General features: G+C 41.4%; 1 protein-coding gene across 1 annotated transcript; it reads right to left on the reverse strand.

Moving 5' to 3' along the window:
• Window positions 1-508: 508 nt before the first annotated feature.
• Window positions 509-14,270, reverse strand: gdpd2 (glycerophosphodiester phosphodiesterase domain containing 2). The gene is made up of 17 exons (XM_004545648.5): window positions 14,203-14,270; window positions 13,997-14,122; window positions 10,326-10,545; window positions 9,518-9,621; window positions 9,328-9,421; window positions 9,147-9,206; window positions 8,948-9,046; window positions 8,750-8,840; window positions 8,235-8,380; window positions 7,697-7,779; window positions 7,189-7,348; window positions 6,872-7,081; window positions 6,636-6,784; window positions 1,715-1,862; window positions 1,489-1,565; window positions 1,372-1,400; window positions 509-1,035 (listed from the first exon to the last, which is right to left on the reverse strand). The coding sequence occupies exons 3-17, from the start codon at window positions 10,413-10,415 to the stop codon at window positions 983-985; spliced, it is 1,593 nt and encodes a 530-aa protein (XP_004545705.3). The 5' UTR covers window positions 10,416-10,545; window positions 13,997-14,122; window positions 14,203-14,270; the 3' UTR covers window positions 509-982.
• Window positions 14,271-17,476: the final 3,206 nt, after the last annotated feature.

Genomic DNA, 17,476 nt, shown 5'->3' on the forward strand with positions numbered 1-17,476 from the left:
CGCCACCGTGCTTGACAGTTGGTATGAGGTGTACGCTGGTTTTCATCAAACATGGACCTGTGTGCATTGTGGCCAATCATCTCCACTTTGGCCTGATCTGTCCAAAGGTGATTTCTCGCAGTGTCTTTTGTTTTTTTTAGATGCAAATTTACAGATCTAAGTCCTGCTAACATGTTCTTTGTACATAATCAAGTCTTTCCCGTGCCAGCCCTTGCAAACAAGCCATACTTGTTCATTACTGTCACAAACTTTAACATTTAACATGCTAACTGAGGCCTGTAAAGTCTGAGATGGAGCTGGTATGAAGCACCTCCGTTATATAAACAGTTCATTCTTAATGCTCCAGCCACAACTATCTGTGTCCAACTTTAACAGCTTTTCTAATGTGCTGATTTTATTAAATATAAATCACAGTTGTTAAAACGATTTTTTCGATATGTCACCTGTTTATTCAAAATTAAAATTTTTACCTTCGTGTTCAGTAGATGCGGAAATAAAGCGACACAAGTTACCATAAAAAATATAGTTTTATTAACGTTGGCTCAGATTACAAATGTTTATTTAATGCAGTAGTTTTTTTTTTTTTTTACTCATTGGATACAAATCAATGTAATAAAATGCAAAAGGTAATTCAGATCTACACACCATGTCATATAGTTTCATCAAACTGTCAGTAGTAGCAAAAGAACAAACAAGTATTTAAAAAAAACCAACGAAAGATAAACCTGTGTAACTAGCTTTCTCTCTCATTGTCAAACACACACACCCCCACACACCAAAACTGTGTATACTGGCATCATACTGATATGTAAAAAAAAAACAACAACAACAACAACATTATGGCCTGCATAATTTTATAAAACAGTGCGTGTCAGTTCACATTAACTTGCTGTCCTCCCGATTTAGGTCCAAACCCCGGTGTTAGTGCAGAAAAGGCTGCGATTGTGAGCTTCAAGACTGAAACATCTGCAGCTGAAGGCTGTCAGGGTAGCCTGGTGAGGAAGACTTCCAGCTCATTGTCATTGCTCGGTCCATCTGTCACAACAAACAAGGGATACATTATTATGTGATCTGTTAACTGTTATAAAATAGAACATTCAAGCTGTCAGGTTATGAAAATAACTTTTTTTTTAGCTATCATGTGATATACTTTCTATTTGCTTTTGATGGTTTTATAATGGTGCTTTCCTTTGTGTTTCACTTTCAGCAAAACCATGCCAGGGATTTTTTTTTACATTCTATCTGCTGTTGCAAATGTTTGTTTTATAGGTTTGCCAATAAAGGGGAAGATAACCAGTGATCATCATTTTATTTTTTAAACTTAAATTTCAAATATTCAATGGCAAAAAACCCATGATATTGATACAGTACCTGCATTATGGCAAAGACTGTGTTTTGTCCTATGTGGAAGAGAGACATTGGTTAGTCAGCTTGTTAACTTTCCTCCTCATTTTTATACAAATTTGTAGACTAAACCTCTGTTCTTACCAGTGAAAGAGTGCCATCATCACAAGAGCAGATGATATATCCACTAAAATCCATGTTATCAGGTATGTAGAGCGTGGCTGAAACACAAGCATGTTCAAAGTGTGTCACAAATCCTGGGAAACACTGCGACGAAGATGTGAGCGCCACATCCAAAATCTTGAAATGATAATATTTCTTGCATCATAACGAAATAAACAGTAAAATGCCCAGCTACTGCATTGCTCACCATGACCCAGTCAGGGCGCTCCATTTCTTTTAGGAGGTGGCAGGCGTTGGTAGTGACAGAGCTGGCTCCTGCACACCACAGCATAGAGAACAGCCAGCGCTCATTAACCACGTACAGGTTCACTGTAATGTTTCGTTTGCGAAGGTCGCTGTCAAATACGAAGACAAGCACATCGTTTAGAAGTGAACAAGAAGAATTTTGAGAGATTACAGAGCACTTAAAAGAAGCACGGAGAAATATGTGAAACTGTAAGACGGGTATCGATTGCTATGCATGTGCATATTGGTAAATGCATGGATGAGGTAGGAAAGTTAACTCTTAAAGTCTCTGGAGATGACTGGAGAACTGCATTAAAAACATCCAACATCTCTCATAGATCATAAATAAGATCTGGTGGCTATATCCTAGGATTCCCATTTGATACTTGAGCTACTCAGTGATAGCTTAAGCCTTAATCTTTGGAGCAGTGCCATCCTGGAAAAGTCCACTTCTACCCAGAATGCTTCAGCAGAGGATAAAAGTGATTACTCATTGACCCTTCCTTGTAAAAGTCTTTTGATGTATGACAAATGTGCACTTCTCAATATGGTGAAGCATGATTCATTTAACTGTATCGCTAATACCTGTCAACCAAAACCAATTAAATGCTTCGGTGACCATTTATCTTTGTGATTAGAGGTTTAAGCTCTGCAAACCTGCTGTAACATCACTCCCTTTGTAATTACAAACAGGCTGTTTTTGCAGAAACAGTCTGAACACGTCCTGCACAGGCGTTCTCAGTCACCTCTGACTCCTTGTATGTCAAACTAATGCCCAATCATTATATGCCACTCTTGCTCTCTTGTTACATAATCATATTTAAATGGGACTGCTCAGCATCTTTAGACATGATTGAATGTTAACTGTTACAATGCAGTGCACCCATGTGGAGGCACCCCCATTCACTGTGCTTCTCTGCTTATTTATTCAGCTTTCTCAAAACTCTTTAGATGAGTGTATACATGAGCGTAGACTGTAATATATATATATATATATATATATATATATATATATATATAGCGTAGTGGTTAAACTACACGCCTTTGGAACAGAGGATCGCAAGTTCGATTCCTGCCTGGGGCGTCTGTATCCAGTAAGGGTCCTAAGGCTAGACCCCCTATGCTAAGCAAGCCTACCGCAGACATGAGCGAGACAGATAAATATGAAGGCATGCCGGCTCGGACGTCGCCCGGATCAACAAGGTCCGCGTCAGGTGTTGAGGAACCAGGGCACCCTGACGAAAAGTGGGCTACTGGAACAAGAAGGCATCGGTGGGCAAGGGACGAAAACAGGGCGTTGTTGGAATGCTACTACGCAAGTAACCCCGGCGGAAGGGGCTACATGAATAGGATGAGGGACCTATGGATTCTTCGATACCCAACATCCACAATGATGGCGAAACAACTAGTAGCTCAGTGTTCCAACATTCGAAAGAAGGGACTGCTCTCACAGCTAGAGATTGACGAGGTACAACACAAATGCTACGGCAAGGAGGAGTCAGGACGCCAGGTCAGGGGGGAGATATCATCACCCCCACCCGAGATTGGGTACATAGCCCCAAGTGCGATAGGAGAAGGATCGTTGAGTGCGAGAGGAACTGACCTGAAAAATAGGATCATGGCCAAGCTTGAAACCTGGATCCCCCGTAGCCGGTTACCAAGATTACGTGAAGTACCCTCAGAAGGTCTGCTAGATGATGTTAATGCAGCACTACGGGCAATACCTACAACCACGATTACCGACACTAACAAGCTGATCTACAATACGGCAGCAGTGATCAGTGAGATGCTTGGCTACAAGTTGAACAGCCACAAGGGGCAGTACCCTCCATGGAGAAGGAGGCTAGAGGGCAAGATCAAAGTAGCACGGAGGGAGGTTAGCCAACTAACGGAGTTGCAGAAAGGTGCGACAAATAAGGTGCCTAAGAAATACAGCAAGCTGTCCATACCTGAGGCCTTGGAAACTGCCAAGCAAAGACTCACAGCCTTGGCCAGCCGCTTGAGGAGGTACACCAGAGAGATAGAAGGCAGGAGAATAAACCAGCTGTTCTCCACAGAACCAGCAAAGGTGTACTCTCAGTGGCAAGGGAACAATAAGAGAACAGCACCACCAAGGCTGGAGACGGAGCAATACTGGAAGAGCATATGGGAGAAGGATGCAACCCATAACGGCAATGCTCAGTGGCTAGAGGATCTGAGGGCAGACCACAGCGACCTCCCTGAACAGGGTCCAGTAACCATCACAGTGGCAGATATCCAAGAAAGGGTCTCCAGTATGAAGAGTTGGACAGCACCAGGGCCCGACATGGTTCACGCCTACTGGCTGAAGAAGCTGACTGCACTCCACGAGCGTCTGGCAGCACAAATGAACCAGCTGCTAGTTAACGAAAGACACCCAGAATGGCTAACTGAAGGCCGGACGGTCCTGATCCCCAAGGACCCCAAGAAGGGACCGGTCCCCTCCAACTACCGACCAATAACCTGCCTCAGTACTACATGGAAGCTCCTGTCAGGCATCATATCGGCTAAGATGAACAGGCACATGGGTCAATACATGAGCGGGACACAGAAAGGAATTGGCAAGAATACCAGAGGTGCAAAACACCAGCTACTGGTAGACAGAACAATCAGCCGAGACTGCAAGACCAGACTGACCAACCTGTGCACTGCCTGGATTGATTACAAGAAGGCCTATGACTCAATGCCCCACAGCTGGATACTGGAATGCCTAGAATTGTACAAGATCAATGGGACCCTAAGAGCCTTCATCAGGAACTCAATGGGGATGTGGCGTACAACACTAGAGGCCAACTCCAAGCCCATAGCACAAGTTACCATCAAGTGCGGGATCTACCAAGGAGATGCTCTGTCCCCACTGCTGTTCTGCATAGGCCTGAACCCCCTCAGTGAGATCATTAACAAGACTGGCTACGGATACCGACTACGGAACGGAGCAGTTGTCAGCCACCTCCTGTACATGGATGACATCAAGCTGTATGCCAAGAGTGAACGAGACATCGATTCACTGATCCACACTACCAGGCTATACAGCAATGACATTGGAATGTCGTTCGGACTGGAGAAGTGTAGTCGGATGGTAACAAAGAGAGGGAAGGTAGTCAGAACTGAGGGGATTGAACTACCAGAAGGCAACATTGCAGACATAGAGGACAGTTACAAGTACCTGGGGATCCCGCAGGCAAATGGGAACCATGAAGAGGCCGCTAGAAAGGCTGCAACCACCAAGTACCTGCAGAGGGTCAGGCAAGTCCTGAGGAGTCAGCTGAATGGTAAGAACAAGATCCGGGCCATCAACACATACGCCCTGCCCGTGATCAGGTACCCTGCTGGGGTAATAAGCTGGCCAAAGGAGGAGATAGAAGCCACTGACATAAAGACAAGAAAGCTCCTGACCATGCATGGAGGGTTTCACCCCAAGTCCAGCACCCTGAGGCTGTACGCTAAGCGGAAGGAAGGGGGCCGGGGACTGGTGAGTGTCAGCACCACAGTCCAGGATGAGACAAGGAACATCCAAGAATACATTGGGAAGATGGCCCCAACTGACCGAGTGCTCAGTGAATACCTCAGGCAGCAGAAACCCAAGAAAGAGGAGGGAGACGAGGAACCATCATGGAAGGACAGGCCCCTGCACGGTATGTACCACCGGCAGATAGAGGAGGTGGCTGATATCCAGAAATCCTACCAGTGGCTGGACAAAGCTGGACTGAAAGACAGCACAGAGGCACTAATCATGGCAGCACAAGAACAAGCTCTGAGTACAAGATCCATAGAGGCTGGGGTCTATCACACCAGGCAAGACCCCAGGTGCAGGCTGTGTAAAGATGCCCCAGAAACAATCCAGCACATAACAGCAGGGTGCAAGATGCTAGCAGGCAAGGCATACATGGAACGCCATAACCAAGTGGCCGGCATAGTGTACAGGAACATCTGTGCCGAGTATAACCTGGAAGTCCCGAGGTCAAAATGGGAGATGCCCCCAAGGGTGGTGGAGAATGACCGAGCTAAGATCCTGTGGGACTTCCAGATACAGACGGACAAAATGGTGGTGGCTAACCAACCGGACATAGTGGTGGTAGACAAACAGAAGAAGACGGCCGTAGTGATCGATGTAGCGGTTCCGAATGACAGCAATATCAGGAAGAAGGAACACGAGAAGCTGGAGAAATACCAAGGGCTCAGAGAAGAGCTCGAGAGGATGTGGAGGGTGAAGGTAACGGTGGTCCCCGTGGTAATCGGAGCACTAGGTGCGGTGACTCCCAAGCTAGGCGAGTGGCTCCAGCAGATCCCGGGAACAACATCGGAGATCTCTGTCCAGAAGAGCGCAGTCCTGGGAACAGCTAAGATACTGCGCAGGACCCTCAAGCTCCCAGGCCTCTGGTAGAGGACCCGAGCTTGAAGGATAAACCGCCCGCAGGGGCGTGCTGGGTGTTTTTTATATATATATATATATATATATATATATATATATATATATATATATATTCATTAATTGTGCCACCCAGGAATAGTTTTATTTTGCGAGACATGTAGCAAGGCCACGCCACGGTGAGTTTGTTTTGCACTCAGTGAAGCGCTTCAGCGACTTCTTAAAACATGTTGCTACACTGCATTTCATTCTTTAGGCCCCCTCCCTTTTATTTCTTATGGTTCTTTTGCTAAGCCATTGAACAGAACACCTGGGTTGGGACATTATTTGAATCTTGTATCCTGGAGGCCAATCCTACGCCCCTATATTAAGTGTCAGAGCTGTGTCTCAGCATGCTACACGCAGCTTTAATTAACACACTGCTGTGCATGGCCCCTGGCACCAACATGTACTGTAGATAATATTGAGATTTCTTACCCACCTATTTATTTCTTACCTGATGTTTTTCATTTTTATTTCGCTGTATTTCACATTTAGGTGGCTCCCGTTATTTTTTTCCAAATCCGTTTCATTTTCATAAACCTGGATAAAGTCTGGGGCCCGCTTCTTTACAACTTCTCGTTCTTTAGAAGGAAGCCAAAGAATCTATGAAAAGGAGAAAGAAAACTCTTAAAAATATGCTTGATTGTGAAATGCTTGAATCCCACAATTGATACAAGTGAGTAGACTTACCAGACTTTGAGGAATGCCAAACTTTAAGGTGATATTTACTGTGTCATTTGTGTCAATTTCTTCTGTTTCTTTATTTTTCAGGTCAAATATCACTGAGGTATTGTGCTTTTTCGCAAATTTAAGAAGGTCTAGCAAGGAGGGTATGTCCTGTGTCCTGGCTGTTTCTTTCTCCTCTTCTGAGAGCAGGGACACTGTGCTGTAAGGATCATTCTGCAAAGCCAGATAATTTCACATGTTTCTTTAGTCTGACACATGATAATACATAAAGCTCTGCGGGCAAATGTGCGCTCACGCATAAATCAAAGCACAATTACTACCTTGAGGAATTGTTCTCCTGCGTTTAGAGTCCGTAATTGTTTGAAGGTTAGGTCAGTGCTCTTATTGAATGAGGAGCCGTTAAACTTGTCTTTAACATTTGTCGTTCTCAGCAAGAAGTCAGGTCCATGGTCATGCATCAAGAAAGGTTTTCTATCTCGACTAAATTTAAGCAAGAGTTAAACAAATTTTAGTGTCTGTGAAGTCAAAATAATCAGTTTTTCATATTTATCAGTGAAGACAACAATAATAATGATGAAAATAATGTTCTAAAAATGTAATAATTAGTTAGTTATGTTTCCCAAGAACCAAACAGCATGCTTATAAAGATCACTGCTACATTTGAGGTGATTAGTAGAATGACATGCCCCCACTTGCAGGACTGTAATCCACGGTGATACATTTGTCTCATATTTGTGCGCATGAAAAACCGAACTAAAAGCAAAAACACATTCCTCTTTCAAGAAAGCAACTGTGAGTCCTCCTAAGCGTAAATCATTGTCATTGTACCTGAGCTGCACGTCCGTTTCAAAGGCTATCACGCCGCACTTGAGGCTTCTGTTGAACGACATGATGGTGTTCTCTGGGGCCAGCTGAACACAGGGAGGACAGATGGGTGAGACACACTGATGTGCTTAAGTGCCCTTCCTACCCCAAAGCGGTGTGAGCACAGACAACCCCGGTATGCAGTGTTAAATGGAGCTTATTATTGACCCAGCAGCAAAGCAAACTAACAAGGGCACAGTAGCGTGGCATATGAGGACGTCACATGACTGGATCTTTGCTCACACCTGAGCCAGGGACAGTCTACTTTTTTATATTTGACAATATATGAAAATGGATTGTGCTTATAATATTAGCATTAAATATTTCTCAAAGAACTGAACTGCGTTTTTAAACGTTCTTTAAACTTGTTTTAATCAACTGAAAAACTTGAACATGACTGCAATCTGTCAACAATAGCAGCTCTATCCAAAGGTGTAATGTCATCACTCTATAATTATAATGTTTATTTGCAGGGTGGTGCCAAGTAAAACAGGACGCTCACCATCGGCGCGCCTCTGTGGCCGATAAGTTTTGGTTTTTCAGGTAGTTCCTGCACTTCTATTAGACAAGGAGAGTGGATGAGCAGGGGACACAGGAAGATGGCTGCTGAGACCACTAGAAACATCCCTGCAATGACCATCTTAGATCCTGGAATAAACACAAATCAGACAATAATCTTTAAATATTTAAAATGCTCCAAGCGTGAATTTGTAAAGAAGCCCTTTTTATTTATTTCCCCCCTGCAGGAATTGACTTTTATTATATTTAAATATATAGATTTATAAATGTATATTTATACATTTGTATATCTTTCTTGTGTATTGAACTAATGCTCATCATGCAGAATCAGTTTTCCAGTGACTGCCAGATGAACCTCAGCTTCAAAGTTCACCAGTACATTTGTTTCCAGTGTTAGCCCTGTAATTAGGTTTGATACAATAGTGTGTGTATAAAAGGATTATGTAATTGCCTTTGAATCGTGTCTGTGTGTATGCCGAAACTAGGTCTGACACATACGTGTTTTGGCCAAGTGGAAGCGATGAAAGACAAACGGGCTTAGCAGAGTCAACGCTCCAACAGCACCAAACTGCAGGAAGGGAGCCGTGGCCTGCCAAGAGGTTGACACAGACATCAAACACATGTGATATTCTCACACCACTTAGAGCCATTTAAAAAAAAAAAAAAAACTAAAAAGTTTCTGTACTCTAACTCTACCTGGAGTAGAGTAAGAACTGTTGGCCATTCTTCCCTCCCCTTTATGCTTACTCCTGAAGCCAAAGCTGTGATGAATATTACACAAAAACAGAAAATGATCTGTGCAGGAAAAAGGGGGGAAAAAAAGCAGAAAGCAAATATAACATTAGACGATTTTAATAAAACTATAGACTGGACAGGTAAATGTTTGCATGCTTACCTTATGAAGCCAGTGTAAGTGGAGTTGCTCCTCTAAGGCAACTTGGATCAAGGCAAAGAGCTGTAATCATCGGAGAACATTTTAAAAAATGGCGGCTTCTCATTCTTAGGTTTAATGATCTTTGAATGTGGAGCAAGATTTGGTTCCCCTGTGTGGTAAACGGACAAAACTGTATTCTTACCAGCAGCAGGATACAGTAGCTGGCCAGCACTGCAGAAATGATCACCACTACCAGGAAGTAGTTTACCCACGTCTTCAGTGTCCTGAATATTACCCTGATAAGGGTGAAGCACATAGTTAAAAGAATGAAGGACATCAACAAAGACAAATAAATATTCAGTGTGTGTGTGTGTGTGTGTGTGATCACTCACTCATTAACATTCTGTTGGTCATTAGAGATGGCAAAACAAATATACAACCAGCACAGGGAAAGCAGAGACATCAAAGTGACAACTAAGAGCGACAACCATCTGCACTGAAATGAAAAGAAAAGGAGGAAAATTGATTACATTTTTGTAGCCTTAAAAAAATTGTGTAGTTGTCCAGAGAGCTATCCCCGTGCGTGTCGATGTGTGCACAAATTCCAATAGAAGCTCAAAGTGAGACCAATGGAACAAATCCAACATTTTTTCATAATTGGTTGAGTGCTTTGCCCGCACTGTGTCGTGAGAACTCGGCGCAAACAACCCCAGCGCCCCCACCACCGCCTCCCAACCACCACCATCGCCACCAACAGCACACCTCAAGTGTCATTTCCCTCACAGATTTACAGAGCTCCTGCATCCTCCTATTCCCTTTCATATAAGTACATAGCTTGTTAGGGCCTGTGAGTTTGTTTGTTTCTCTTGGCACATAAATGAATTTTTTTTTAATGCAATCACCACGTCGGTTATTGTGTTTATATTTCCTAACAATTTGTCAATGACTGTTTTGCAATAAAAGTATCAGGTTCACAAAGCAACAGTTCATAAAGCAGCATTTTATATTTCGGATTTCAGTCAGGCAAAAATTTTAATCCCGGATTACTGGGATTTATAAAGGTTATGCTGAATGGAAATAAACCAAACAAAAAAACCCTAAAAAATCAAATAAAACATGGTTATTTAAACATTACACACTCCTGTAGAGAGATAAAGAAAAACTGACTTATCATAAGAAGAAAACAGACATTAAAACTACCTTTCTCCTTTGACTACTTGACTCCGTCCAGCGGCAGCTATAAAAGCCCCTGCTGAAGAACAGGCAGCACAAACAGACTTGAGACAACATTTCTCCTTCTCATCCACAAGCGTAGGAAATGCAGATCTGGTTTTGTGCTGTGTGGACACTGAAGAAGCTAATGCTTTTCTCTGGATGCAGTGACGAACTTTGGGCTGATTGATCTCACCAATCCTGTGTGCTGGAGGGGAAAGAAAAAGACGACTGTGACAGAAAGCAAATGAGGGGGTGATGGGCAAACTTTCTTTGGGGTATTAAGGCAATCCCTGCTCAATAACCCCCCACCCTCCACCACCCCCTACTCCCACCCCTCAATAGAGCCTGTGTCTAAAATAGCAACTGGCTGCATTTACAATGGCCAACACCACGGGGTATTGAAAGTGGTGCACAGACCAGCCTGAGAGTGAAGTCAGACCATTGGACACAGTGACAGGCACAGCCATGCGCAGAGAGCGGGTGGAGGAAATAAAGTGAAGACGACAAATAGTTTACAAATGGAAAGAATGAAAAAGAAAACGACATAAACTATGACAGAAATGAAAATGGTTTCGATTGCCAGACACTTTTCCATTGACATGAAGTAAACTGTGAACGGGTCACAGCAAGATTGTTGTCAACGTGTTGGGGCTTATCATTCTACAGTTGTGTCAGGCTTTGGTCCCCTTCCTTGAAAGACATGGGAATTTACACACAATGTCACCCACTGAAATGCTGAACAATAAAGGTTTCTATTGTGCACAGCCAACTTTTCCTTGTTGAACTAGATCCCTGGAGTTTTGCCAAATATCTCTTCACCTGAATTGTTCATCTTGTTTTTACAAACAGGTACCAGATGACAAACACGTTCAAGGTGAGGGCACAATAAACTTTGAGTAGTAAAAATGAAACCTAAAAATTACTTATCACTCTTAATTATTCTGTAAAAGTAAATAGCACAGTGCAATCAGCATTAGGACGCAGTTGCCAACAAGAGCCTGTTTGGACAGGTCCACAGGTCTAATTGTGACATGGAAATGTAAGAAGGCTTGTTTCACTCCACAGACGCTTGCTTTACCAGGAAGTTATGAGCTAAATATTGAGCAATAACCGTAATATGTGACCAACCATGGCATCAGTTTGTGACAAGGTAACTAAAGAAACATAAAGGTCACTGAAAGTCACGGCTGAGTTAAAACATTGTCCTTTTCACGTCCCTGCCTAATATAGTAACTGGAAGCTATCGCTGTTTATCTTATGGTATTTTAATTGCTGCTCTAAACCTTATACTAAGCCCCACTTCAGAGTACAAGGAAATCCTCTCATAGTGGATAAACCCCAAGAAATCCACAGCACACACTGCCACCTGTATTGTTTGGAAGATTTAATGATATCAGTCAGACACACCTTTCCAATTTGTTTAACCAACGTTTACACTGTTATAATGTAAACTGTAATTAGGCACACGAATGATGTGAGCATGCTCCATTAATAAAAAACTGATGAGGGGTGAAATTTTCAGGTAATTGTTTACCCTGAAAAGGATAAGCGGTAGCGAATGGATGGATGGATGGATGTTTATAAAGATTTTTTTTTAACCCCACTAGATACAGATTAAGAAGAATATTAAAGAAACAAAGACTTACTGCTTTCACACTCTCACTATCTATGAGCTGGCTCATCTTTCACGTAGGTTTTATTTCCTTTTTGGACAAAGATTTGTGCACTTCTTTACTGGGCTTCCATTATTAGTTATGCCATCAAGCTTGTCCTGCGCCCTTCATCATTTCTATTTCGATTTATATCCAGGAAAAAAGGCTAATGATGCAATTTTTATTAAGTCTGATTTATAAGCTCTCAGCAACCCAGTTCAACAGTAACGCAACCCAGGAACCAAATTTTGGCAGAAGTTATGAATAAGACGCATATAGATTTAAACATAGGTCAGCCAGTTGTGCAATCTTGAACTGCTCAAAAACAAGAACACTTGAAAAATGTTAAAACTGATTTTCATTTGGTTTCCACTGACATCATTTTGTTTTCAGCTTGAATATTTCATTCATCAGATTTGATGTGTGATTTTAATGCCCCCTTAATTATATATTTTTCTATCTCCTTTTAGTCTTGCGTTTTCATTTTATTACTCGCATCTTGGAAAAAGTGCTGTTTAAAATGCTTTGATATTATTTGATATTTCCCATGTCTCTCACACAGTATGGGAATAATGTTGGATGGTCCCAACTGTTCCGTTCATCTTGCTGGTTTTCAGTGTTCTTCACTGTGAAGTGTCACAATCATAGACTGTGTATTATTATTTTTGGCTGACGTTAAGTCTGACAGATAAGCAAATAACAAACCTGACAATTGCCAAAGAGGGAATCAAATAAATACTAGAAATATAATCAGAAATCACAGGGGAATACACGGATGACATGATGAGAAAAGAAGGCTGATGCGGGAGAGACAGGTGACGGCAATCAGACAATCAGGACGGGGAAGTGAAACTCAAAAATTAGAGATACTGGCAAAGGAGCGCAGTAACAGATAACTGAGGAAACAGCACAAAACAGTAAAATCCACAAAAACTAATCTAGGATTACAATATAGTACACACACACAAACTAAAGCATGACTCACAATGGTGCGGGGAGAAAACAGACAACCAAAGCTCCTCAGAGGAACAACAGGGGAAACCGAGGATAAAGGGATAGGGGAATATGCTGACAAAAAGACTGAACAATAAACCCCGGAAAGACAAACTCAGACTTCATTATATCAGCTGAGTGCTCACAAACTAAAACAAGACAAAAGAGTCAGGTGCATGCCACTACACAAGGAGAAATCTATGTTTGTGGTGGCTTAATGAAACTGTAGAACTGATGCTAAGTCAATGATTTCAAGATGACTCAACAGGGGAAATGATTTAGCTTGAGTCTGTGTGGTCCACGGGGCTTTGTTCATAACCTTTGTCATCCTTTGAATCCGGAGGGGAAAACAATTATATATTCAATCACTTTCCTGCGCACTGATTTACACGAATAAGGCGCTTGTTGTTTTTAAAACATCTATCTATCAGGACACTAATTTAAAATGATGCAAAATTAGATCTGATCCTATTACCCTGCTGTTGTCTCCATGTAAATATTCTTCCAAAATTAACCTAGATATCAACGAGTTATACACCTGTCCATGAAGGTTTGGGTGGATGCTGACGGAAGTGCTTGACCATGCGTCCTATTGAACACATGCCTATTTCGTGTTCAACATCTTCTGGATTGATGGAATAAACAGTTTGTATAAATCCAAGTTCACACATCTGTAGTGATAGTATGTAGTCAGAAGTTGTGTGAACCACTGTAGTTACATTTGCACTGCATCTTGTGCTCGCTTGGATCTGTAGCGCTTGCTCACATTTGCCAGCGCTTTACTCCAGCAGCTTATTGCATTCTGTACACAACACTTCTGAACACTAGAAAGTTTGCATAATACATACCATGTAACCTGTGCAGGTAATGTCTTATATATTTCTCAGATCGGAGAAGTGTGCGCGCAAATTTAATTTTAAAACGTTGTTCGGAATAAAGACCAGTCTCTCTGTCTGTCTGCCGCAATGAAACCCATGCGGTAAGCTTCCCGACAAATTAAAAACGACTCACCAGTCAATCTAGGTCATGGAGATCTTCGCACGCCGCGAACTGGCAAAGACGCACCGGTCTTGGAAAAGACCCTCTGTCGCCACCCTCTCTTTCCACCATCCCTTTTACTTGCCGTGAGTCTGTGGGCTGAATGTAAATGGGGTTCACGAATAGGGACGGGCAAGGGGTGTACCGTCAAAGTGAGGAAAGATAGTGTGAGAGAATACCTGCACAGCGATTTGGCGTCCGCGCCGCGTGTGGCCACGCCTCATCCAGTTTCTGATTATGATTTTTCTAGGTACCCAGAAAAAAAAAAAAAAAAAAAAAAAGATAATACTAACCGACATAATATATTTAAATAGTCCTCAGATAATTTATATATGAATATATGTGAATTACCTTTTGTGTTTCATCATCTGCTCCTATTGTAAACGAGGCTATTTCCAGTAAACTCACTGCTGTACCTGAAGCAGCCCGGAGCTTCCTCACATACAGGTGACAAGTGGCTTTAGATTGTTTTTTATGATAATGTCGTTACTTTTATATGGGCCTAATCGACAAATCTTATAAAGGGGTAAAATAAGTATCTAGTTGGTCAGCTGCAACATCATCTTTATTTATGCATGGATGCATCAGCAGTTTCTGTATAATGCGCAGATATACAAGATCCATGCGTGATTCTGAAAGAGGCTATCTGATGCCAGATTATTTTCGATTCTTCTTATCTATTCATCAACACGCTCTAGTTTCTGAGTCAATGAGTGAGTTATTGCCATTTGTCAGAATCAGTGGACTGTACTTAAAATGGCATGTGTGACATTTTGAATGCTTGCTGTACCAGATTCTCTTTTTTCTAAGGATTCCCTGCTATGTCCAGCTGAATAGTGTTCAGATGCTGATTTCAAGAACACATGCCCCCCCCTCCCCCCCTTTTTTTAAAGAAAAAAATTGTTTGAATGTAATAAAAAGAAGAACATTTGCATTTTTACTGCATAAACTCACACAGAACAGAAAGATATGCGAGTTCAACTGTCAGTAAAAAAGGGGAAAGCTGAAACGACACATAACTGGGTTCAGTATGTAGTAAGGGCATCATGCTGTGCAAGTTTGCCCATAGATTCTCACCACCTCATACATAATGCTCTCACTTACGTTCTAACAGAAGAAGAACCATCCTCTTCATTCATGTGCATCTTTCTATATATCTTTCTTTCATCAACCACACTCCTACATGTGTTAATCCTTCCTCCTCCTTATTGTCCCTGTAAAATATTTAACTGGGTGAGCGCGTACGTGTCAAGCTCAATAAATATGTTTTACCTGATGTTTATACCTGCGAAATAACTGGACGGCATGTGGGTGATGTGGGAAATTCCACCCCTCCTCATGGTAGTTTTACCTGGAACACAAACATATGAGTTTAGCAGACTTTACTCCTGTTGTGGAAAAATAATCTGTTGTTACACTATCTCTTACCGTACATTACTAAATCTCCATTTGCACTATTTGCCTATTTGCACTACTCTGCCTGGTTTACACCCAATGTCATTTACCCATTATATTGTATATTGTATAGCTTTCTTGTTATATGTAAAATTGTATTGTATTTATTTAAATTTTTACTTTTTAATTATTTTACCTGCATTTTTTAATCACTCTTATATTTAAATGTTCATTTGCTATTTTATCTAGGGATTGAGAGTAACGTAGTTTCTATTCTCTGTATGTCCTGTACATGTGGCAGAATTGACAATAAAGTTGACTTTGACTTTGATAAAATCGCGGTTGAAAGCAAAGCCTGTAGAAAAGGAGCAACACAGCATGAACAGTATTCATTCCAGCTCTGATACAAAATATGTGCACCTTGTGTACTTGGGTGTAGATACAGTGTTTCTGTGAGGCCATATGCTGTCATGACCTCTTGTGCTACCTTACCGATCAGCTGATCATGCTTCTTTTTGTATCTTTTCATGGATACCCTTGGTACAAGAAAGCTGCTTTAATATGAGCATGAAACTGGAAACATTACAATGACCACTCCTTATCCATGTCGTTTGTGTACAGCTTGGCAAATTTTTTATGATTTGATGGAATATTCTGCACCTCACGACTTACGCAACAAACTAATTCTAATATAATTTTGGAGAATATAACAATTTATCTTATAAAAAAGATTTTATTTAAATATTTTTAAAGACAAAATCAAATTTTAGACACATGTGCCATTAAGAATGATTCATGTGCTTTTAGTTGTGCAAGAGTAACAAAATCCTGTCAACTATGATGTACTGTTTTGACAACTTCAACGATCATTTGAGAATTAGTCAAACTGAAAAAACCTGTACTGGATCAGCAGTGTTAGAACGAAGTCACGCAGGCATAATGTACTCTGATGGTAAATGGAAAGGACACCCCTCACTGTAACTTGTAAGGTTTTACACATTTGGGCATAAAATTTAAATGTGTGGTCTTTAGTTGGTCCTAAAATTAGATAAGCATAACCTCAGATAATCAACAAAACGTGACGTTTACTCTGTGTTATCACTTATTTAACAAAAACTTGGTCAAAATGCAAGAAGCAGCGTGTGAAAAACTCAGCATGCCCTAACTGCTTTCACAAGAATCAAGACTTAAAATAGCTGCCAGGTGCTGCTAATCAAACGCACTTGATTTATTGATCTTCGTAAAAATCTAAGCATCTCTATAAAACAGAGGTTTTGGCAGTTTGCTGGTATGGAGCCTCCAGGTGTGTGTTAACACAATGTCAAGATGAAAAGACATCAGTGACGATCTTGCAAAGGAAATTCCTGCTCAGTCTGGGAACGGTTACGAGGTCATTTTCAAATAATTTGAAGCCCATCATTCTATAGTGAGAAAGATTATTCAGGGGTGAAAAACATTCTAGACGGCTGCTAATCGTCCCAGGACTTGACGTCTGACTAATTCCACCTGAAATCCAGACAGTGCGGTACTCAGAAACTGTAATAAAACCTGGACGCTATAGGCCTCAGTAAGCAAGGTAAGCAAGGATTATTTTTTGGGGGGGATCTCCAGGAGAAAGTCTCTTCATTCTACAAAAACCAAAAACCTAAAACATGGTTGCAGGGCTCAAGTTCTCAAATTTGCATTTGATGAAACCACATGGCTTCTTGAACAATGTCCTTTGAAGAGATGAGACCAAAGAGATGCTTAGCTATAATCCTCAGCACCACTTTTGTGTGTGGACCTCGTACTTAGTTTTTCACGCACTGCTTCTACACATTGGTTTAGTTCTCTCTTAAATAAACAATGACACACTATAACAGATCCTTTGTTGTTGCTCATCTCCCATTGTATTTACCTAATCTGAAGACCTTGGTAGGAATGATTTTGATTATGTCCTGATATATAAAAGTTTAGAATTGACAGAAGGTGGAGTTTCTTTTTTCTTTTTCTTTTTTACTATGACTTTATTTAATGTTACTTTGGTTATAATAGTACTCAAGCAATGCTCCAGCAGCA

Source organism: Maylandia zebra, linkage group LG2 (assembly GCF_041146795.1).
Source record: "Maylandia zebra isolate NMK-2024a linkage group LG2, Mzebra_GT3a, whole genome shotgun sequence".
Lineage (NCBI taxonomy): Eukaryota > Metazoa > Chordata > Actinopteri > Cichliformes > Cichlidae > Maylandia > Maylandia zebra.

What these genes read in the sequence shown, in the direction of transcription:
- gdpd2 (XM_004545648.5), bottom strand. Translation starts at nt 10,415, where the DNA reads ATGTTGTCTCAAGTCTGTTTGTGCTGCCTGTTCTTCAGCAGGGGCTTT. An exon ending in AGCGCCCTGACTGGGTCATG is followed by an intron (nt 1,566 to 1,714) that starts GTGAGCAATGCA and finishes CTTGTGTTTCAG; the next exon opens with CCACGCTCTACATACCTGAT. An exon ending in CAGTCTTTGCCATAATGCAG is followed by an intron (nt 1,036 to 1,371) that starts GTACTGTATCAA and finishes TTGTTGTGACAG; the next exon opens with ATGGACCGAGCAATGACAAT.